This window comes from Ruditapes philippinarum, unplaced genomic scaffold (assembly GCF_026571515.1).
Source record: "Ruditapes philippinarum isolate M1 unplaced genomic scaffold, ASM2657151v2 ctg1292_1_1_1_1, whole genome shotgun sequence".
Classification (NCBI taxonomy): domain Eukaryota; kingdom Metazoa; phylum Mollusca; class Bivalvia; order Venerida; family Veneridae; genus Ruditapes; species Ruditapes philippinarum.
This window is the reverse complement of record NW_026866116.1, coordinates 21,820-45,512: the sequence shown is the minus strand read 5'-3', so window position 1 is coordinate 45,512 and position 23,693 is coordinate 21,820. Positions and strand designations below refer to the sequence as shown.

General features: G+C 32.3%; 1 protein-coding gene across 2 annotated transcripts; it reads right to left on the bottom strand.

Annotated features, from left to right (window-relative positions):
* Positions 1–37: 37 nt before the first annotated feature.
* On the bottom strand, positions 38–20,834 carry LOC132731389 (interferon-gamma-inducible GTPase 10-like). Of its 2 annotated transcripts, none has more exons than XM_060717568.1 (5): positions 20,516–20,834; positions 11,367–12,075; positions 9,864–9,947; positions 7,213–7,260; positions 38–1,823 (listed from the first exon to the last, which is right to left on the bottom strand). In XM_060717568.1, the coding sequence occupies exons 2-5, from the start codon at positions 11,995–11,997 to the stop codon at positions 574–576; spliced, it is 2,013 nt and encodes a 670-aa protein (XP_060573551.1). In that variant the 5' UTR covers positions 11,998–12,075; positions 20,516–20,834; the 3' UTR covers positions 38–573. The 2 variants fall into 2 exon arrangements, with proteins under 2 accessions (XP_060573551.1, XP_060573552.1); XM_060717569.1 differs by having other exon boundaries at positions 9,864–9,911.
* Positions 20,835–23,693: the final 2,859 nt, after the last annotated feature.

The window sequence follows — 23,693 nt, the reverse complement described above, 5'->3', positions numbered from 1 at the left end:
ACGATACAAGCTGGTTTTTCTTAAAAAAACTTTATTCTGCAAATATATTTGTAAAACCTTTATAACAATATCATATATAGCATGTTTATGCAAACCTTCATATTTCAAATTCCTTTATAAAAACAAACTGAAAACCTACCTTATTTTCGCTTTTCACAGCGATTTCAGCTATTTCCGTGTGATTTATTTTTGGCACAAACTAAGCTTTTTTTATTTTTCTTTTATTTCTGAACATCTTGTTTACTGTTAAATCAGTCAAAGAAAGCATACAGTATATTCCTTATTAAGATAATTATTTTTTTTGTTCAGAATATTTAATTCGCTGTAAAATGATTCAAACAAAGCATAAATAGACAATAAACATAATTATCATAACAGATAAATACACTATATAAACATAAATCTTATTTCCGTAGCAGCGATCTTATTTTCGTGAAAACAACTTATTTTTTCGGTATCCAGCTATACCCACTTCAAAGTATACTTGATATAATCGTTTGGACATAATAACCTTTATATCATAAATAATGTATTTATTGTTCATATAGTCTCAAAAATCCCCTAGTTAGTTAGTCATTTAGTGTGTAATATTCTTTTGCCAGTTCTTTCCAGTAGAATATCTAGCAGTGTTTCAGAATCCTGAACCATGTCGTCAAGGGCTGATGCCAGGAACCTATACGTTGTGTAAAACGACAGTCCTGCTGATGCTAATGATCCAATAAAGGGTATAGGTATAATCGTCGACCCACCTTTTGACATTGCAATCGACGCGAAGGTTGGTATAAGTTTAGCGAATTTTGAAAACAAACCGCCCTCTTCTTCCATACAATTGTATAAAGTGAAAGATTTTAGTGAGTATTTAGTTTTCAGATCGTCAACAGATATCTCTGTCTTGTTTGCTATGTCCTCAAGATACTTTACAGTAATGCATAAATTTTGTCGATATGCAACAAGTTCCTTGGAGATGATATCAAAGTCGACAGAAAAAGACATTGTTGGAACAGGCCATGCACCACAAAAAGCAGACATCACGCTAGCTCGAAACAACCTTGATTCCAATTCAGCTCGTTTTTCCTTGAGAAGAGTTTTAGTGTGAAATTGCAGGGAGTTCAATATCGCTTCCTTCTTCAAGTCAGGCAAAGAACCAACAAGCCTTTCAACTAATTTGCCGAAATCTAATAGCTTATGGTCAACAAACTTACTTGAAATTAAAAAAACGTCTTTGTCTTTTATTTTCCTCGAACAGAGATTTTCTACACAATCTTTACGTATTTTGCCCAATTCCATTTCAAAATTTTCGAACTCATCTTCATTCACATCGGCTTTGGTTCTCACGAAAAGAAATGTTTTGCCTGACTTTTCGAGTATCTCCGCAAATGTTTCTTCATCCTCCGTAAACCTGTCAGCGCATACAATTAAGTAAACGTCATACGAAAAAAAGGCAATTTTCTTATTTTCAATGAAATCCTTCCTCGGAAATTTCTTTGTTCCAATTCCTGGGAGATCCCAAAATACTAATAACGGATTATGTGGATGAGGGTACCTTTTCACCTCAAGTGTGGTTTCGGTTGTACCAACATTTGCGTATAGTTGGTCATCCTTAGATGTACATCCCCTAATGGCATTGATTAAGCGTGATTTCCCAGCTCCTGATCGACCTATAACAGCAATATTTACAGGCTCCTGTTTCCACTTTTCTAAGTTTTCTGTTACAAGTTTTTCGAAATCTTGTTGTTTGTGACTACTTTCTATATCTACTTTCTGCCATTCTTGTGACCAACTTCTTCTTTCTTTGTCAGTCTGTGGTTTAGTAGCTCTTCGTACTTATAAAATAAAAGACAACACAATGCTGATAAGTTTTTGCCTGGTTAAAACGAACAACAAACATTATTTATTTAATAGACTAATAAAATTCATTAATAAATGGATACAATATATGTTGCAACTAAATTGGACATTACATAACTAAAGTTATTTTATCCAGATTTCACAATTAAATCTAGATGTAATTTACTTGCCAGAGCAGTAGCATACTACTGAAGCATCTTCTTACAATTCGTTCTTTATCTCTGGTTAAAGTGATAATACTGGTCAAATAGCCTATATATTATAAAATGTGTAATAAACATATAATTATCGCCATCTAAAGAGAAATATTACTTCAATGGGCGACAAAGTAAAAGTTACGGTCCCAAAACAGTGTATGCTCAACTGGACTTAAAATCGTTTCGATTGTCTCGGAGTATACCGAACGTTAGAAAAAATACGCTAACAGTGATACGTGATCTAGTTTAAATAATGTCATATTTGTGATAGCATGACCGCTCGCGAATTTCAGATTCGGTTCGAAAAATTCAAACAGCTTAAAGGAGAAACAAATACGCGATCGTTTAAGAATTTATTTTTGAAATGACGTTAGATGCTTATCCAAGAGTTAACTCCTGCGACTGTCAGTCATATCAATAAACCTGCTGCTTTGTCTTTCAAAACAGACATATGCTGTAGCAACCTTTTATCAGTCAAGTTCATTCGAGGTTACCAGGGAGCACACGCGTTCTGTTTTTCAATACATATTCCATTGCAACAGGGACGTGTTTGCCTGTTGACACTTCCAGATGTGGATACCAGTTTAACGCCAAAAATTAATTCAGTTTTGAAATGTAACAGTAAAACAGTATGAATATTTACAAATAATTATTTTGAATAAGAGCAAGGGCTCGCGAATATTAATGTCAGATTAAAGACACATTTACAGATTTAAATGCTTGTTATTATTTTTTTGTAATTCCTTATTGTATTCAATAGAATTTCGCAATACAATTCCCTTTCTTACTTTATTTTACAAGTTTTATAAAAAAATTCTACTCTGCATTATAATCTGAATTTGTATGTGAAGCTAATAAAGATTTGTTTGACAGAACATTGTGTTGATAGCAAACAGGTGATTCAGTTTAGCATGAACCGAGCAGTAATTATTATGCTTAGTGCTACATATTCTTAAATGTAAATATTCATGATGTTCTCGGGATACTTATCAGAATTGACTTAAATTTCCTTACGGTAACTAAACATTTTGATTATACATCAACTTATAAAATTAAATCTAACAATAATTTAATGCAAAACAGCAATTTCAAATTATTTCTTAAATCATTAAAAAAATATGACTTCCAAGAAACAACTTATTTTCTCCAAAAATCCAACCTACTGTCAACTTAAATATCTGGTAAAAAGTGACCCCCTGGAAACTTTAAAAACAGCAAAATTACATGAACATTGAAGACTCGGTTTGATTGAGTCTGCACATGAGGGATAATGAAAAAGTAGATCATTCACGCCCCCGAGCACCTGCTTGAGCGGTACTCAATTCTCAACACTTAAAAATGCTGGACTCAATGATCCCGATGGACCAGAAAAATCACTGAAGTGAAGTATGGGCAACTTTTACGGCTACCACAACAGCACTTGACACCTGCTGTTGTAAGGTATAAATATCTGGTAAAAGGGATCCCTCGGAAGCATTAAAAACAGCAAAATTACATGAAAATTGCAAACTTGGTTTAATGAGTCTGCACATAAGGGATAATGAAAAAATAAAACTTATATTTATTATCTTATTTCTTACTTTTATAATAAAGAATGCAAAATTTCAAATGCCATTGTAAGACATAGTATTGAAGATTGTTAATACAGAATTGGTATCATTGCTTTTGCAAAATGCCAAATTATGTAGAATACATGCTTTATAATATCGTCAAATTATTTGTCGTATATGTCTTTATGACATATACATATATATTTTGTTGATATAATAAATTCTTTGTGATGATTAAAATTCGCTTACGAAACTAATTTTTGAAACATTTCATGGGTAACCGGTGGCGAGTATAAAAAACTTAAATACACACACAAACAATACTTATAGGTTATTATACATTTTATTGTACAATACGGAAATATTTTTGATAGGCGAGTCCAATATGGTCTTTGAAGCTGTGGACGAGTCTAAATATATTCCGTTTTTTACAGTTTCAATTTATCATCCTCAGTTTCCTACGATATTGTTCTGAGTACCCTATTAAGCTGTTATAAATATATATCTTTAAAGATACATGTAAATCTTTTTTATCTCCAGCTTTTATTAATGGAGTCCCGTTTATGACCATATTTATAAATTTAGTATTGCCCTAGAAAGAATTTTGGTAAGCTAAATTTGTTAAATATTTAAGGTTCCATTGGAAACATTTTTTTGTGTTACATGATTTAATATTATTACAGTAGTCATTATTATGAACTAAAATAATATAATATATAAACACCACTACAAATAAGATCAAAGCGCTAAGAGCACTCCATACGAGTGCTTAAATTAGACATAAGGGAAGAACATTATAATACAAATTTACAGGTACATAAATACGATATGGTAATGCATAATAATAACGATATGTTGATTACTTTTACATCTCTGCTGTTATAAACATCTCTGCTGTTAAAAAATATAATTAGAATGACACAATAAAAAGTATATTTTATGCGGTATCACAATGTACTGCGAAATATTTTTATCTAAACATTTAGGAGAAACTTGGATTACGTCAGCTGTTACTTTATTCCCTGTTGTTGTGCAGCAACATTTGCTACAATTCTATGCGACCGAGATTTTATTCTAAAGTTGCTTTTTCCAGTTATGCCCCTTTTTAAGAAAATATGGTGTGTCCACTTTAAAAGCACAGACCGTTTTATGTCTAGTAGAATTGTTTTAAATTTCACAAAAGGATTGACAGTGAAATAATAAAAAATAAAGTGAAATAAAAAATGGCATCAGGAAGCTTGATTTCTAGATATATGTTCTTGAAAGTTTTCTATATGATTAAAAATAAACCTCACTTTTAGGGACTGATAACTCAAAAAGTAACATGGTGACCGACCTCGAATGTTCCTCCATTTTTTTCAATTTATATGAGTTTCGTTCATCATTCAAAAGTTCAGAAAATTCTTTTCTCAAACTTAAATATTTCTTCTTTGCAAACATCCCAGGTATTACACTGCATTATAGTAATGCATGTTATAACAAAAAGTCTATAATAACAAAAAGCCTATTTATTTTAATCGATGTTCACATAAAACATTTAGGATAGTTCAGTCAACCTTGTGATACTTAGAATGACCTCTTTATCTCTTTAAGTTATATCATGAACAATTATTAATTATCTTTTTAATATGAGGCACGTTTTCACTTCAAATGTAAAGCTAATGTGAAGTTCAGCATGGCATTATGAACATATAACAAGGCCATAATGCAAAAAGTACGGCCTTTATGAGAAAACTCGGCTATTATGAGATTTGAGAATTTCGATTGGCTCCCCAGCCATTATGCTTTTTTTCATTGTAAAAAAATCACTATTTTGAATTTCTGCTAGGTAGGTTTCCGAGACATTTTTAAAACCTGAACCTCATTTGCAATACCTCACAACAACGGAAATTTATATTAGTTACTTTTTGTTTATTAAGTGATTAACTTGTTAAGTTTATCTGTAGTTAATAAATAAAATTGTCAATAATTAAGTGTTTTCATAATGGCCTTGTTATTGGGCTTTAGACTGTCACATTAGCCTTCCGCCACAGGTTAATATGACAGTCTTCAGCCCAATAACAAGGCAAAAATGAAAACATTTAATAATTAACATTATATTAACAGAATTAACGATACCTCTTTTATCAGATGCGTTTAAGATATTATTTTCTTCTGTTTGGAAGAATCGAATTCCATGACAAGTTTTGATGGAAGCTTTTAAGGACAATCTACTAAAAACTATATCAGAATATTCTTATCTAAAATTTTGCATGCATATAATGAAATAATGAAACTTTCTTCTAAAAGTTAAATTAGATTACAACTCAGATGAACAAAATTCAAATGGCACCTTTACATTACCGCATATATTTATCTATAAAATTGGTGTAATATGCTACCGATAGGCCCAAATCCTGTCCATCGTTTTCAGTGCTTTTAGCGCTCTGGCATACGATATCATTTTCTTTCGAATCACTACAAATTTTATAATAAATCATCCAAGTGCAAGAAAATTTCAAATGATATCTAAAAAGTTCACTTAAATGCATAATTTCGATTTGCTCTAATTGTCTAAAACCATGAGACTTCTTTACAAGTATACGTGTATACGATATCATAGCGGCTCTTGAAAATTCCGAAAATAAATCTCGTTTTCAGATACATTTCTACCAAAACATTAACCGAAAAGCTTGGTTCGTATATTAATTTGTCACAGGAAAATTTGTCTCAGATTGAATATTTGCAGAATTTTTGTTAAAACTATTAAGACGAAAAAATGTAAAGATGGATATTTTTCACGTATTTTCAAATATATATTACTATTAACATATGAATTACCATTTTTGGTAGACCAAGACCTTTAATGAATTTCATTATTTTGATTTTCAAGGGATATAGATTTCAAATAATTCTTTTTAACTTTAAAGATGAGTTAATTTCTATGTGATTTAAAGTTCTGAAAATTGACTTCAGTTTTGAGTGTATTATACAAATGAAGAGAGAAATGAACTAAAACCTACATATAATATAGGAGTGATGTGCAGAATGAAATATATCTTCACTTCATGATCTTTCAATAATTGCTTTTAGATTCCTATGTAGTCCATAACTCTAAATGTTTAATGAAATGATGAACTGCATGACTTCATGATTTTTCGATAAAACACAGCACAATTAACAACACAACAAAGGTTTGATCATATCTCGGCTGTTGGTTCATCTAACCGACTTTCTTGGAAAACTAACCAGTAATTACCATTTCCTTCACAACTGACCGACTACTTATCCCAGATGATTTCTAAATCAGCGGTAAAAGATAAATGACCATTTGTCTCAGTACTAGAAAAAACAATAATTTTGCCTCTTCTGAAATTGAACAAGCGACCATTAGATTACAAATTCTACGTTCTTCTTATTGAGCTAAGCGGGAAGCTGATGATGTTTTGGAAGCTTAAACTAATATATTTCAAGCTTTTTATAATGAGTGTATTTTACACAATTGCCGTAAGACACAAAAAAGTATTGAAGAAAGAAACCAAGAAACAAACATATTAACAAATAAACAAACAAAAACATTGTTAAGAAAAAATATTTTGCTTCTACAGAAAACGTTTCTTTTAGAAAAAGTGTATAACCTATTTCATCAAACGCATCCTTCTCCTCTTCTGAGATGGGAACAGTACCTGTATAAGGAGAATATGGTAATCTTTAAATATCTTGCAAATTTAAATTAATTGTTTTAATAACTTACTATTAACTGAATGAGAAGAACTAGTTATAAGAGTTCAGTATCATTTCAAAGTGCTATGTTACATTATTTTAGTAGTTCTCCTGAAAGTAGAGAGAAAAAGAATCCCTAAAAGAAGTCCAAAACGGCAAAATTGAAATTGTTGCAGGCTCGGTTTGATTGAGCCTATTCATGGACCATTTAGAAGGCTCTGTGTCAAATTGCAAATCATTTTAGGGCAAAATGATCAATTCAATGGATTGATCGTTTATGTTCTCCGTCATGAGAACACGCACTTTGTGTATGACATAAACAATATTATAAATCACACATAAATGATAAATGTGCAAAAAGTTGAATTTATTCAGTAATGTATTATGAAAAGTTGATATAAATTTGTGTCTATAAGACTACAAAATTGACAAGAACTTAAAAGTGTACAAGCTTAAACAAGAGCTGTCGGTATGACAGCAACGCTCGACTATTCTTAGTGTTTGATAGTGAAAAAGCCTTGATAATGTAAAATTTTCCGAGTTAACAAAAGGGCAAAAGTTTTCTTTAAATCCATGTTACAGTTATAGGTTTTGGAGAGAGTCCTATTATGCTCTCAAAGGAGAGTATAAAATTTCAACTTGTTTCAAATCCAGATGTCAATAGAATATGAAAATATCTGAGGTGGTATGCAAACCTGAATATAAATTCTAAGTTGAAAAAGAGGCATTATTCTGTCAAAATGTTTCATTGAGTTACCTCCTTCTGTCTACAGGTTGAGGTCACGATGGTTAACAATTGTGCAAGTTTCAAAGCCACATGTCAATGGACTTTGAAAAATATTTGAGGTATTACAAAAACTTTAACGTAAATTCTTAGTCGAAAAAGGGGCATTTTATTGTCAAAATGCTTGATACAGTTACCTCCTCCTGTCTATAGCTTGGGGTCATGATCGGGAACAAGTGTGCAAAGTTTCAAAGCCATATGTCAATGGACTTTGAAAATAATTTAGGTATTACAAAAACTTTAACGTAAATTCTAAATAAAAAAGGGGCATAATTCTGTCAAAATGCTTGTTACAGTAACCTCCTTCTGTCTTTAGCTTGGGTCATGATGGTTAACAAGTGTGCAAAGTTTCAAAGCCATATGTCAATAGACTTTGATAAATATTTGAGGTATTACAAAAACTTTAACATTAATTCCAAGTCGAAAAAGTGGCATAATTCTGCCAAAATGCTTGATACAGTTACCTCATCCTGTCTACAGGTTGGGGCCATGATGGTTAACAAGTGTGCAAAGTTTCAAAGCCATATGTCAATGACTTTGAAAATATTTGAGGTATTACAAAAACTTTAACATAAATTCCAAGTCGAAAAAGTGGCATAATTCTGTCAAAATGCTTGATACAGTTACCTCCTCCTGTCTACAGGTTTAGGCCATGATGGTGAACAAGTGTCCTAGTTTCAAAGCCATATGTCTATGGACTTTGAAAATATTTGAGGTATTACAAAAACTTTAACGTAAGTGCTTACGCCGACGCCGACACAGACGCCGACGCTCGGGTGACTACAATAGCTCTACTTATTCGTATCGAATAGTCGAGCTAATTAAAGCTTTACTCACAGTTAAACATAAATTTGTTATCTGATTCTAAATCCGAATGCCCGGTCTGAGAATCCCTAAAGAACATCCAAAACGACGCAATTGAAAATGCTGCAAGCTGGATTAAGCCTGTTCATTGACTGTACAGGAATTGTCAATGCACAGAATATGAAGGATACATTGTTTAAACATAATCATAAATCTGACAACTGAGTTTTATTTCAGGCAAAATGGAATATATTTTAACTTGAAATGACAAATTTGCATATATTTTCAGGAGCCGCCATATGGATTGCCGTGCATATATAAGAAATTTATCATGTTTATTGAAAAAGTACCATGTTTCTCGAAAAACGTAAAGAAAAGAAAAGAAAAACACAAAACAACTTAATTAATAAAAAGAGCATCGAAACCCGAGGCCATCTGATTTGTAAAAGGGTGCGTAGACCCCGAGTCCACTCAGGTTGCTGAGTGTTTTTATGATCTCCTTTGTATCATACTAGGCTAAATAATACGAATTTCCCTGTCGTCTAAATGTGAAATTCAAAAATAAATGAACACGTTTAAGAGCATCTTAATATGACTTTTCTATCGTTATCACTTTCCTTGTCGTCATAGTGAGAAATTGTAGAAAGCAACGAGCATTCTCTATTTTCATCCCTGATAATGCGGTCACTGGAATGCGGGTAACTAATGTACGGAAAAACAATTTAACCCTGACAATTCCTTTATTAAAAAGGTACAGAAACGATGATACAATCTAATTTTACCGTCAAGAAAAAAAATCTTTTTACGGAAACTTATATTGCTAAGCCACTGCATTTGTTCATCGCGCTGTAATATATTGATTATTTATTGCATTTATTGGTATACGATTTAACTCGATTGTTTCTTTTAATTTAAGAAAAAATTATTGACAGTTTTTCGATGGAAATGTCTCTTAACTATAATACAATGTGTTTTTACCTGTTTCATCGCTTGAATTTGCTACATCTCTGCTTGAAGCTCCGGCACCTAAGTGTGTAGGACGTCTTTCATAAATAATACATCCTACAACAAAAACAGCAACAGTTAATTTATATCGAAAGTACAATATCAATGTTTAAGATAAGACATAACTGCATTATCTATAAAAGAACATTAAAATGGACATTATTTCTAATTTGATCGACTCTGATATGGCGATAAGATATAAAAAGTAATAGCATCTCTGAAAAAAAACCCAAATAGAAAAAAATAAAAATGTTACAGGCTGGATTGTTTGAGTCTGTTAATGGACGGTACTTGAAAATGCAATTTTCCTACCACGCCCAAAGCAATGGCTTACAATGGAGAAAAAAAAAGAATTCCTAAAGAAAGTCTGAAACGGCAAAATTGAAAATGTTGCAGGCTCGGTTTGATTGAGCCTTTTCATGAACGGTACTATCAAGTGCAACCTACCGTCCACGGCCCCTATCACCGGCTGATCATACGGCGGTTATCATGAAAGCTTAAAAGTGACACGTAAGTGCCAGTCCATGAAAATCGGCGTATGATCCTCAAGTGAAAAAGTGCTTGTGCCCTGAACAAGAAAACAATGGGAGGAATCATCTGACTTGATTATAGCATTTATGACGTCATTGGCAACTTCCCGACTGAATGTGACATTTTCATTTAAAAGTAGCTACTAGTATTTATATTTCAATTAACCACAATTATTTCTTACTTTGTTAGCAATTTCAAATACTTATCCTGTCATATTTATCTGACCAGCTTGTACATGGAAAATGAATGTGAATTTTATCTACATCCCTTTACATACATAAAGAAGATCCGGATACGGCAATTATGGCACACGCACTACCACAGGCGCCAATACACACATACGATCGCACCTACGCACGCACACACGCAAGCACACACGCACGCACGCACACACACACACGCACACACGAACGCACACACACAATATGAAAATAAACCTTTAAATACAAAATTAAGTTTATGAGATTCAGGTGAAGACGAATCGTGTTGTACAATGCTTTGATGCTTGTTGAGTTTTAAAACATGAAGTTGACAATCAGTCTAGTAAATTCTGATTTTTTTTCCTGTTAAGTCAAATAGTTTAAAACAGTATAGACGCAACTTCGTAAAATGCTTAAGATTTTACTGCCACGGGCATTCCGTGACCAGGTAGCCCTGCAAGATGACAAACAAGGAATGCACGTGCTAACACGAAGGTATACTGTCATTTGGTGCATATTTGTTTTAACTTGATACCGACCATGAATTTAAACTGGAAAAAAAACCAAATTGAAATTAACATTTTGATTATCCGCGTCTTTGAAATGACAAACGTTCACCAGCAATTAATTAAAATTGTTAAATTACTTTCAAATATATGGTCTTTGTTCAAACATTTAAAATCAAGATAATGTTGAAGAAGGGAGAAGCATATGTTTTATCACTTCAGAGGCAAATAAGCATTACCCGAATCGTTTGAGTTTTCAAATCTTTCGGAGACGGCACTTCTGATTTCTTTTCTTGAAGGAATCTGTTTCAGAAATTCTGCAACTTTTTCTTCTAAACCGCTAGGAAAATCCATTTTCGCCGTATCCCTTACTAAACGAAAAAAATCTAGTGGCTGATCTATATAGACTTTCTTCATTTCTACCATTTTCATCGTCAAATCTTCATTAAATGCAAGAACGAGAAATGCTCCCTCAAGGTTTTGAACGTGTTGTTCATATCTTAGATTGTCTAATGTGGTGTCGTCTTGCATGTCCCACAGATCTTTGAGAGCATTTTGAAGAAGTCTCAATTTTATCCTGTCATTCGGTTTCAACAAGTCTCGAAATATTGCAGGTATTACACACAGGTACAGATTTGCATTCCATTTTAGCATATTTGTTTCGCCATCATCAGGAAATAATACACCTAAGTCAGTATCATTTAAGCTAGAATTTTTTCTAATTTTTCCTTCATTTTTCCTCAAGAGAGAGCTCAAATCTTGCCCAAGTCCATCCGATTTGCTTTCAATTATGTCCCTTGACAAAACGGAAACTCCGCTATTCAGGTAAAAATAAAGTCGCCAGTAATGTTCGTTTTCTTTTGACGCCATTTGTCAATTAAAATTTGATGACGTCATATAGTTTTTACCGATGATTTTCTAAGCACGCTACAGAGAGCTTAACATAACCTGCAAAGTACAAAAGATATGTCATTCAGTTTTCTCGACTTAGGTTACAGTTGACAGATATAGATCACACCCAAGCTTATCTACAAAAGTAATTAGCCTAGACGTTGATATAAATGTAAAACGAATTTGCTGTTTTAATTAATACGTTTGATCGCAGCTTTCATACATTTATTCATTTGACATGTTTGAACATCAAATTTGATGTCATTATGTATAGGGGTAATGCGAAAATTCGTGGTATTTCTAAGTATCTCGTGCGCGTCAACGTGTATTATAATGATAATGTATCAGCATAACTTGAAGAATATAATCAAAACCAAAAAAGGATCGGTTTATTGCGTCAATAAATAATGATTTTATATTGCTTTTAAATAACCACATACACGACACCGGCGCACGGTAGAATGCGCACTTAATCATTGTATTTTTTTTTGCTAAAAAAGAAATATTAAACATAAACTCGCTTAACATCGCATGTGTCTTCCATGACGTCATTTTTTTTTAAATTTGTGGACGTCATTACCGTTAATTTCGTCAAATGTCCTACGTCTGAAGTCCTGTCCTTACTCCACCTTTCTTGTTTTTGTCACAATATCTGAGATTTAAAAGGGAAATGTTCGGAAATTCATGTTAAAAAATATCAGCTGCTAAATTAATATACCCACAAACTATGAGGCTTTCTTCTAAATTCAAAATTTCACCATTTTCATACTTAAATGTTGAATTTTGCTTTAGCCGGTGCTATGGTGCGATGACGATAGCTGGACTTGCCAGTACCATCCATGAGCAGGCTCTATTAAATAACGACAGTCTAGTTTGAAATATTATTATTACATATTTATATATCTACTAGGTCATCCAGTAAATGACACTTGTTACTATTAAGAGTGACAAAATTGTCTATGATTTCGACTGATTATGAATGTCACGTGACCGATTATGAGATTGCAGCCCCGGGCAGAGAACTTATTATCAGCCCACTGAACATGTGCACGTGCACAAACTGAAACAATGACGTCATATTTTACGTCATCAAACTGTTAACTGTAAAAGTGAAAGTAGGTTTTAAGCACGAATCGCTTGATTTTATGATGAGAGCTTAAGCGTATTTTGTACAAACACAGTCTTTAAATTATTGAAACTTAAAGAAATAATACGACAAATTCCGAAAAAATGAAATTTAAACTTGCTTTTAGATTCAAGTGTACTTTGTAAACACAAAAAGTAAACAACTCTGTAGAAGTTAGATCTACTATACTGTACAGTAGAAATAGAAATCTACAGAGACAGGAATTTCAACGAAAGAATATCAATTTTAATATTGAAAGTTAATTTTGAAAAATGCTACTATTTAATCTATCAAGTGTATTAAAGTCATTATTACACGTCATAGTTGTGCTAGAAGGTGATAATCGGCCCTGAAATAAATAATGCCCTCCAGCTGAAGCCCTCGGGCACATTATTCGTTTATCACCTTCCGGCCCTACTCTGCCGTGTATTAATTTGTTATTAATTTGCACGAAATCTTATATTTACTTATGTAAGGACAGTCAGTAAGACATGTTAAATCTCTATATATATATTGTATTGAATAAAAATGTAAAATATGTATGAATAACGTTCAGAAAAAATACACGCTTTTGGCCAGTCATGTGCCATGCTATAAAGTACTTCTGGGCTGAATGAAGATCGAAAAAAATCATTAACGTTCTTATTACTTATTTGTGTTTATTAATACACTTGTTACTATATATAGTAACAAAATCGCCTATGATTTCAACTGATACACGTGAGCTATAATGAGTTTGCACCCGGGGCCGAGATAGAGAATAATAGGTTGGTGCAATCTATTATTCTATTTATCCTGTCACCGTTTTTTTTTAAAACTTTTATTAGGCAAACTACCTTTAATCACACTATCGGAAATAATTCTATATAAACAAAGAAGGCCCGAAGCGTTCATTATTCTACAACAATGCACTCGCCGTCCTTATTATTTCCCTGTGTATTTTCACATTGAGGGCGCCATTTTGTTTGAAAAATGTGATAAATAAAAACAATTTTTTGTCGAATTTTGTTGTGAAAACTATCTAGAATGAAAGAAAATGGTCTAACTAAGAAAATGAATTCGAACACCAATATCTTTTATTAATTCTTTAACGGTGTACAGACGTTTAAAGTATTGTTTACGTGACGTCACAATGTAGCGCCAAACAGCACGTGCAAAACAATCAAATAAAGTACGCTATTTTAATATCGCAAACGAGTTAAGTTTTACATTTATTTCACTTTTAATATTTTTTATTCCGCTTGAAAAATTATAGAGTGAAATAAAATAAACAAACAACGTATTATGAACTTTTCCAAAATTCTTTATTCTACACACAGACTGAAGATTTTATATTTGTTCTTGAAAAGTAGTCCGGCAAACATGCATACCACGTGAACAAGTGCCGTAGATCAGTTAAAATATACGGCACCTTGTTATCGGACCGAAATTGATACAAGTGACAGGATAAAACTAGTCATCAGCCCTCTGAACAAGTGCACGTGCGCAAACTAAAACAATGACGTCACATTTTACGTCATCAAACAGTTAACTGTAAAAGTGAAAGTAGGTTTTAAGCATGAATCGCTTAATTTTATTATGAAAGCTGAAGTGTATTTGTACAGCTTTATTACTTTTGAAATTAAAAGAAATAATACAAGAAATTCATTTTTAAAAAATGAAAATAAAACTTTCGTGTTGATTCTACAGTAGTGTACTTTGAACATACAAAAAGTCAACAACTCTGTAGTATTTACTGTAGATCTATTGCACATTAGAAATGCAGACAGGAATTTCAACGAAAGAAATGTTAAAGTATTTTTTTTAGAAAAATGCTACTATTAGATCTACAAAGTGTATTAAAGACATTAATACACGGCAGGGTAGGACCGGAAGGTGATAATCGGCCCTGAAATGAATAATTATTCATTTTGCGGGCCGATTATCACCTTCCGGTCCTTCTCTGCCGTGTATTAATCTCTTATTCACACTTATTCTATGGCCTTCATAAATAATGTAAAGAAAGCTAATCTTTACTTGATAATTGCCAATAAAAACTGATGCATAAGTACTGCGGTGTAGAGTTAATGTTTTCAAATACTTTGTCTATAGATTTAACGAAATAGTTAATCACCAGTTATTTACCTATTCCTTTTCATGGACTGCGATTAAGTATTTTGAACTGACGAAAGTCTTGTTTATCGTGATCAGGTTATACAACAAAAAAATATCGAAATGTCGGCTCTGTTTTGTGTTATTTTAAGTGTTATTGACGTACTGTCGTAACCGAAGATTAAGTTATGTTAATTATGAAAATTACGCTGTCGTTACTTTATCGAGCCTGTTCATGGATTGTACTAGCAAGTCCACGCACCATAGCCCCGGCTAAAGCAGAATTCAACATTTAAGTATGAAAATGGTGAAATTTTGAATTTTGAAAAAAACCTCATTGTTCGTGTATTTATCAATTTAGGAGCTGATATTTTTGAGCATGAATTTTCAAATATTTCCCTTTTCAATCTCAATTGTTGTGACAAAAACAAAAAAGTGGAGTATAGACAGGACTTAAGACGTAGGACATCTGACGAAAGAATACACATGATCTCATTGAGTCAGTTTAACACACGGTGGAACTTCGTATGAATCTCAAAATTGAGCATCTGTAAAAATTATTATGTGAAGTTCCGTTGCTCCAGTTGTGCACTGTAACACGGCACTTTTAGGGTCCAACGCACTTTGGGATCCGAACCCAAAGTGCGGTAAGTACTTTGGGGTCCGATCCCAGAGTTCGTTACGCACTTTGGGCTCCAATTGTGACCCCAAAGTGCGTTAAAGAGGTACATATGCATTTTTGAACATCAGACAAGCGACCAACTTTGGGGTCATAAAAAGTCAATCAATAAAAATGAATTTTCATGACGTTTTAAATGATATATTGTAATCAAAGAAACGGTAAACATTAGTGGACGCAAAACATGTGCCCTGAATTATAGTAGAATCAATAGGGATTTAAAACGATCTTGAGAAGAACTTTCATCAAATAAAAAAATTATACCAATTACCAAGCTCAAAATATTTTTTTCTCACATTTTCCATTTATATTAAAAGAATGTACACACCATTATTTTTATCTAATTGCATCATTTTCCTGCTTTTTTATTTCCACATTTTATAGAAATATGATCCTCTTAACAAAGACAAAGGTATAAATCCTGGGAAATCTAAATAAGAAATTTCAGTTAAAAATGTGCCTAATAAAATGTTGAAAGTGCCATTTATTTAGCTTATCTAAATGTGACATTTAAGAAACTTGACTAGGTGTAGATGCGGCCTTAAATACATGCAGTAAAACCATTTTAGTATAAAGTCACACATTAAGAGCGGAACTACATAAAAATGTAAGCTGTCAATGAGGGGTCTAGAGGGGATGGTGGGGTGTCGATCGCCCCGAGATTATAAAAATAACGTTTAAAAGGCCCATTATGCTTTTATTTGTATTTCTTAAAAGCTTTTTTAATTTGGTGTACTTCAATAGTATCCAAAAAGATACTCATTTGCCAATTACCTGAACCATCTTTTTCATCTGTTGCTTTTTGTCAATGAGTACAGTAATAGTGAATTAGTATATTAGATGGAAGTACAACACTGCTTTGTTTATATTTTGCTACTTTTATGACAAATTATTTCACTTTATTGCTACTTTATACAGGTAACAAGCATCTTACATTTCTCTGATACCACTATTTCAACATTATAAAATTCATTTGTGCCCTTTCTTAAGAAGTATGTAAGATTTCCCATTAAAAATGGCGAACGGTTGTTACGGAACTTACAAAAAATCTTAATTTTGTTGATAAGCTTAATAATGTTTTTGTAAAAATCACTATTTATAGTCGATCGAGAAACTTGATATAATGATATTTCACCAGAACATTGCAAAAGAGTATATTTATAGTTCCTTGGAAAAAATATAAACTGCATGACTGACAGAAATTTTTTCTCAGCATCTTTTAATTTTAGGAATACATTCACAATTTATGTGCTAGAGTTCTTTGTTCTATGGACACAATTTTCAGATATTTCAAGTGAAATTAATGAAACTTTTATCACTTAAGCATCAAATAAAGTATCGGCCGTCATCTCGATTTCCACCAATGTCGCAGATCAAAAATAAGTCAGTACTCAGTATTTAAGCAGAACTCAGTTGACACCTTCAGAACTCTGGAACCCAAAGTGCGTTGATATGTAGCATAATTACGCACTTTGGGGACAATTTCTCGATTTTGACCCCAAAATGCGTTGGACCCCAAAGTGCGATGCGAAATGTAACGCACTTTGGGGTCGGATCACAAAGTGCGTTGGACCACAAAGTGCGGTATTACAGTGCACTATAACTCGATGTGTGAAGGAGAACATACGTCAATCACAGGGTAAGTTTTCAACGTTTTAAACATTTATATAAATTCAAAGCTTTTTATTTAAGAAAATCGAAATGTGATTCTACCCTCCTGGCTTTCTTCTATATTTACTCATTTTTGTTCGGATTTTTATGCAGTATTAATCGAAATATTCTTCCCGTTATGGGTTTCTGATGTGACCAAAACATGCAATGCGTAACGGTATGTAGAAAATGTCGCTTTATACGACTAATATTTTTGAGATCTTTATGGGGTTCCATCCCCGTGTATTCTACATTATTTTACGACGTGGTCCGCTGCTATAAAAAATTTATCAGAAGTGGTGTTTTCTCGCACATGCGCTATCTGCGTAGGACAGAAAGAACATCGCCTAACATAGAAATGCAGTAGAAGATCGTAGACAATCCCGAGTTAGTTTAAGAAAAAAAAAAATAGAAAAACATACAAAATAGCTACAAAAGATACATTTAAAGCAAATGGCCAAATTGCCAATTAAAAGGCATAGAAAAGACGATTGTTTAAGAATTCCTCTTACGACAACGGACCTGACGTTGATATATTTGTTACAAAGAAAATGTGGCAATACAGTATATATAGTAGCAGATAAAGAAGTCAGTTTATTTTATTTTGATCTTTCATTTACAAACTAAAGAAATTTTATATCATATAAAATCGGGTATAATAGTCATTTAGAAAAAGTCGGAACACGTGATAATAAATGTTAATAAATAAGTGATTTGATATTGGCCCTGTTATTTGTTCGAGGGCAGTCGTATTGGCCCAAGGCCAAGGGCCAATACGACTGACCCGAGGACAAATAACAGGGCCAATATAAAATTATTTATTTATTGACAATTTTATTAAATAACTACATGTTCTTATAATATTTCACATTTAATCCTCAGATATATCTTCTTATCTTAAATCTGTAACATATTTAAACTATAACAAAGAACAACTTTAAAAATAACTACATTAAAATTTTTATCAGTTTGTAAGGAAAACCTACATTTTGTAACTTATATTGTACATGTACAACAAAATGTCAGACTGTGAATGTTTAGAAACTGAGAATATTTTGTTTCATTTATGCAATCTGTCGGCGTCTACATATAGACCGAGTTAAAACAAAATGGCTGTCATTTCCCAGTTTCTTGCACATATCTATATCATTTTTGGCCCTGCTTTATTAGCCAATCAAATTACTTCAAATGCGGGCTTTATATCTATATCACTTTTCGGCCCGGGGCCGAAAAAGTGATATAGATATTGGCACTGTTTTAAGGCAGGCAATCGTGTTATTGAACGTGGCAGGTGCTTCTTTAAAGGACTAATAACGTAAAGTTATTTAATAATGCATTTTAGTGTTCAGTTATAATTGTATCCTTTATCCTAATTGACTGTGCTGCCGAATGCGTGATTAACTATGCCATGCCTGTATTAAAACGTCCCGGTTGAATGATATTGTAAACAAGCTGGCAAATAATTGTGTAATATTATGTCATACCTGGTTCATAATAAAATTTGTCTTTAACACCTTGCTGTTTCAATTTAAGTAACTACTGAAAAAATCACCTAATGATACCTTAGAAGAGGACTTTTGGTCATTGAATTATAAGTCCCGCTAATTTTGTATATCTGTTATAAATATCAGTTCATGTTTTAAGTATGTACCGCTTTAATTCATTCAAACATTTCTGTTTTCAAGGTGAAATAACTTGAGATCAACTATTTTAAAGCCTTTAAGTATGCTAAAATGTAGTATTTCGTTATTGCGTTTTTGCCCTACGCCCTTTCGTTGCTACAAAAAAATCGTACTCTAAAGAGATCTACATTGTTAATTAAGAGACATGTGATATTATTAAAATTCATGTCGGTATAAACTATTTTGATAAATATAATAAAGGCTTCATGCAAGAGCAATACTTGAACCGAAAATGGACACAGCTTTTTCAATAAGCAAATTAATTAATTAATAAGTTGTGAATTAATAATTGTGATCACACATTTTACAGAGTTTTATAATTCCAAATTTGCGTCATTAAAAAAAGAAGCTTGCGGGAGAACTGTTTTGCAGATTTTGACGATTTGTTTTATTCGAAAAATGTTTCATTAATTGACAGAACAGTTTGTTATCGGCCATTTCCATCAGTTTCCGGATAAGCTCTTATTAGGGATAATGGGCGAGGTGTTCCGCAGTTAAAGGCGTATCAAAATTTCGGTACACGGTTCACTCGGTCATATAATAGTATTTGGTGATATTATAGATATAATTTAACTGTAACTATTTTTCGAAACATGAAACAGTAAAAACGCTTTTCAGGAAATAATTATTAATTCACACAGTGGAAGGAATGCCCTGTTCCTATTGTAAAATGTAACATAAATGATATTTTCTGATTTTTCTTGTAACCAGTTTGTTCACCACGATTTTAAAGATCCTGTATGATGTAATTTAGGATGTCGCAAAACTTAAGTGAAATTTTATATATGTATAGAATTATTCTCCTGAAACAATTTCTAAACATCTAAGAATATGTTAAATATGTACTGCAAACGTTCATGCGCATTATAAATAAACGTTAAAATATATGCATTCTCTTCTTATTTGAAAAAAAAAAACATTATGGAAAATAAATTTCTAATTACCTCCCTTTATTTTAATGAAATATAAATTTGGTAATGTTTTTACAAATAATGCTTTTTGAAACTTTAAATATTGATAAATCTTCATATGAACATCAGATTTATGATATAAAGCCATAAAAAATAAGTTACAGGATCTTTAATTTTGCGTTTAAATTATCTTTTTAGAAGCGGAAATGCGCATAATTTTTTAGGCTGGTTTGAGTGCTTTTAGGCTTTAAATAAGATACGTTAAGTTCTATTTGATAGGCAAAAATGGATGCATTCTCAGCCTTGTGAAAAAGTCTGATAACCCCTCCAATAATATCACGAGAAAGCTGTGACTCACCTGATTAATTGTCTGTGATGTTTTACATGAATGTAAAATTCATACATGCGATTCAATATAATTTTACATGGATACAACACCTGGGAGACATCCGTTTCAGCGAAAACATCATAAATCCTGTTAAATTAACAACATTCCGTGTCTTTAAAGTCTTGTTTGCCCTACACAATTATGTAAATGTTAGACAAATATATATTTTGTCACTTAAATCCTTATGAATTTTGAATATAGTCTGCCACGTCCCCGGGTAAAAAATGATATTATTCAAAATGCATTGTAGGACTGAACGACATGTTACTAAGACGTCACGATAACAAATAAACAACTATTGTTAAATCAGATAAAAGATTTTTATCTTTGAAGATCAATCGATACTCCCAGGGCCAACATATAATTATAATTTTGTTTGCAAAACGAAATGTCATTCGAAATAGCAAGCAATTTGTAAATCATTTAAATTCCCGTAGCTTTATATTTAAAATACAAAGTAAATATACCTTCACCATTCGGAACATTACAGTTTTATAATTATGAAGCACAATTAAGTTAAGGGGCGTCCATGGCCGAGTGGTTAAGGTCGTTGACTTCAAACCACTTGCCCCTCACCTCTGTGGGTTCGAATCCCGACAGGAACTTTGGATTCTTTCATGTGAGGAAGCTATCCAGCTAGCTTACGGAACGTCGGTGGTTCTACTCAGGTACCCGTTCGTGCCTGAAATAATGCACGGAAGGGCACCTGAGGTCTTCCTCCACCAGTAAAGCTGGAACGTCGCGGTATGACCTATACTGTGTCGATGTGACGTAAAACCCAAAACAAAAAAAATAAGTTAAAGTAACTTGATAATAAATGGTAATTACAGTGACGTACAGTGATTTATATTTTCACCTACATTTTCTAGCTATGAATAATTGTTATTTTGTCTTCTGTTTTTAATAATAACATGGCTTTTTATGATATAAATATATTCATTTATATATACTGGTCACAAGTCATTCCAGTGCTTCATTAACTTTAATAATTTTTTAGTTATTCAGCCTTCATTTTTACACAAGGCCTCAATTATGGATATTGAAGTATACGATGTGTTGGCCCTCAAAATGTTTACAAGCATATTTGAATATCGGTATATTACTACTGAATCAATAGAACAGATTCAGTAACGGCAGAAGTAAAAAGTTCTTTTTCAAATCGCCCAAGCTACAAAAAGGAAAGCATTTAGACACATGTTTTAAAATTGCGAGACGGGGAATCATTATGTTTCTTCCTGTTAAAGTTTACAACTTAAATGAATACATCTTTAGCTGCTTATCATAATTTGTTATAAACTGTTAAGTGAATAAGTCAATAATGTGGAAGGTCTGTCATACACAATGCACCATAAATAATTATGTTGATAGTAATTAGTATCATACGTAAAAACAAACTGCGAAATAATTATATATGGATGTTGCTGATAAGTGTAACATACATGTCATATATGACAGATGATAAAGTGTTCTAGAACAAAATATTACCGTTCATCATAAACAGGTGTATTGCCATACTCAATCACTTAAAAACTTTATCAACATTCTGCCTTTTGTAATATTTCATTACAATATCCAATTCATACATTTCTATTGTTTTATCAATATCTTAAATACTTATTGAAAATGTGCCCATTGTAGACTAATGTAGAAATTGTAGACTTTAAAACAATATTCCGTTTCGTTTCTGCACGTGTGACTATTTTTGATTATACTTTGTATAACTTCATACTAATAATTTAATTGCTTTTTAACAATAGACGATTTGTAGGCCTACGACGGCGTGCTTATATATGCTGATAAAATTGATATTTGTAATATGTCAAAACCGACTTACTGTCTAATCTCTTTGGTAGACAATTTCTTATAAACTACTAGCGCATGTGATTTATGGTAATTGATCAAAGTAATTTGTGATATACTTCAGTTAGTAATAGATATAGCGTCCATTTTTCAACGTTAGACAACTATTTCAATTCGATCTAGATATTGTTAGAAAAAATTCGAAACTATTCCAAAAATTATCGAGTATGAATGAATTTTGACGGTAAAAATCTCTGATGACGTTTGAAAAATACTTCCCATATTATTTTTTTCAGGAGTTAAATTGTTTAAAATGCGTTTGACCTTTAGTTAAGGAGAAACTCCTTAAACTATCCATTATGTGAGAGAATGGACAGATCAAAGCGATATGCGCCGAGATTTGTTTATTCTCTCACATTCATGACATTATTGACAGTTTAAGGAGTTTCTCTTACTTAAACGATGTTTTCTTTTGTCTTAATAAAAGACAGTTGTATCAATTCATGAATTCCTTGCAAAAATTGAAAATAACTTCAAACTTACCACAATTGTTTACTTATTGGGTACTTGAAATAACTTGCTTTTAAGGAGGGTTGGGGAAAGGATAACCCTGAAGTTAAAAAGCATGATTTCCATATTGTACTGTCTTGCTTTGTATGTATGTCCAGAAATGTTAAAACATCACTATCGGTCATACGTTTTAGACTATAATACATATCGGAATAATAAAATAAATTAGCTATATCTTTTTGTTATGAGTGACTTTTTTATTCAAGCATAATTATGATTTGCTTTGTTTTTATAAAAATCAATGCACTCAAAGCAGTTTCACTGGCTACAGTTACTTTTTATCAAGGAGAATAACTCTTATGAAGAAATAGCAATTTACCAATAATCTACAATTGTTGCACATGATCGTTTGATTTGTTTTTTGGTGTTTTTCTGTGTTAATAACATTTGCAAGAAAGAAAGTGTTAATTTCTGTATAACACATACTCGTATATACTAACTTAAAATGCATATTTACTTTATTGGAAAATTAAAAAGAAGACATATTTGATATTACTTATATCTTACTTATGTGTCTTATAATTCATTATGCCATTATGAATGACATTTTTGTGTAACTGACATAGGAAATACATATCTCGAAAAAGTGATCCCTTGGTAGCATTACAAACGGCAAAATTTCATGCAAAGTGCAGACTCGATTTGATTGAGTGTGTACATGAGGGATGATGAAAAAGTGCAACATTCTCATGGCCCCTAGCACCGGCGTGAGCGGACACTTAAAAGAGCTGGACTCAATGATCCCAAATGACCGGCAAAATATAACAAGACCAAATCT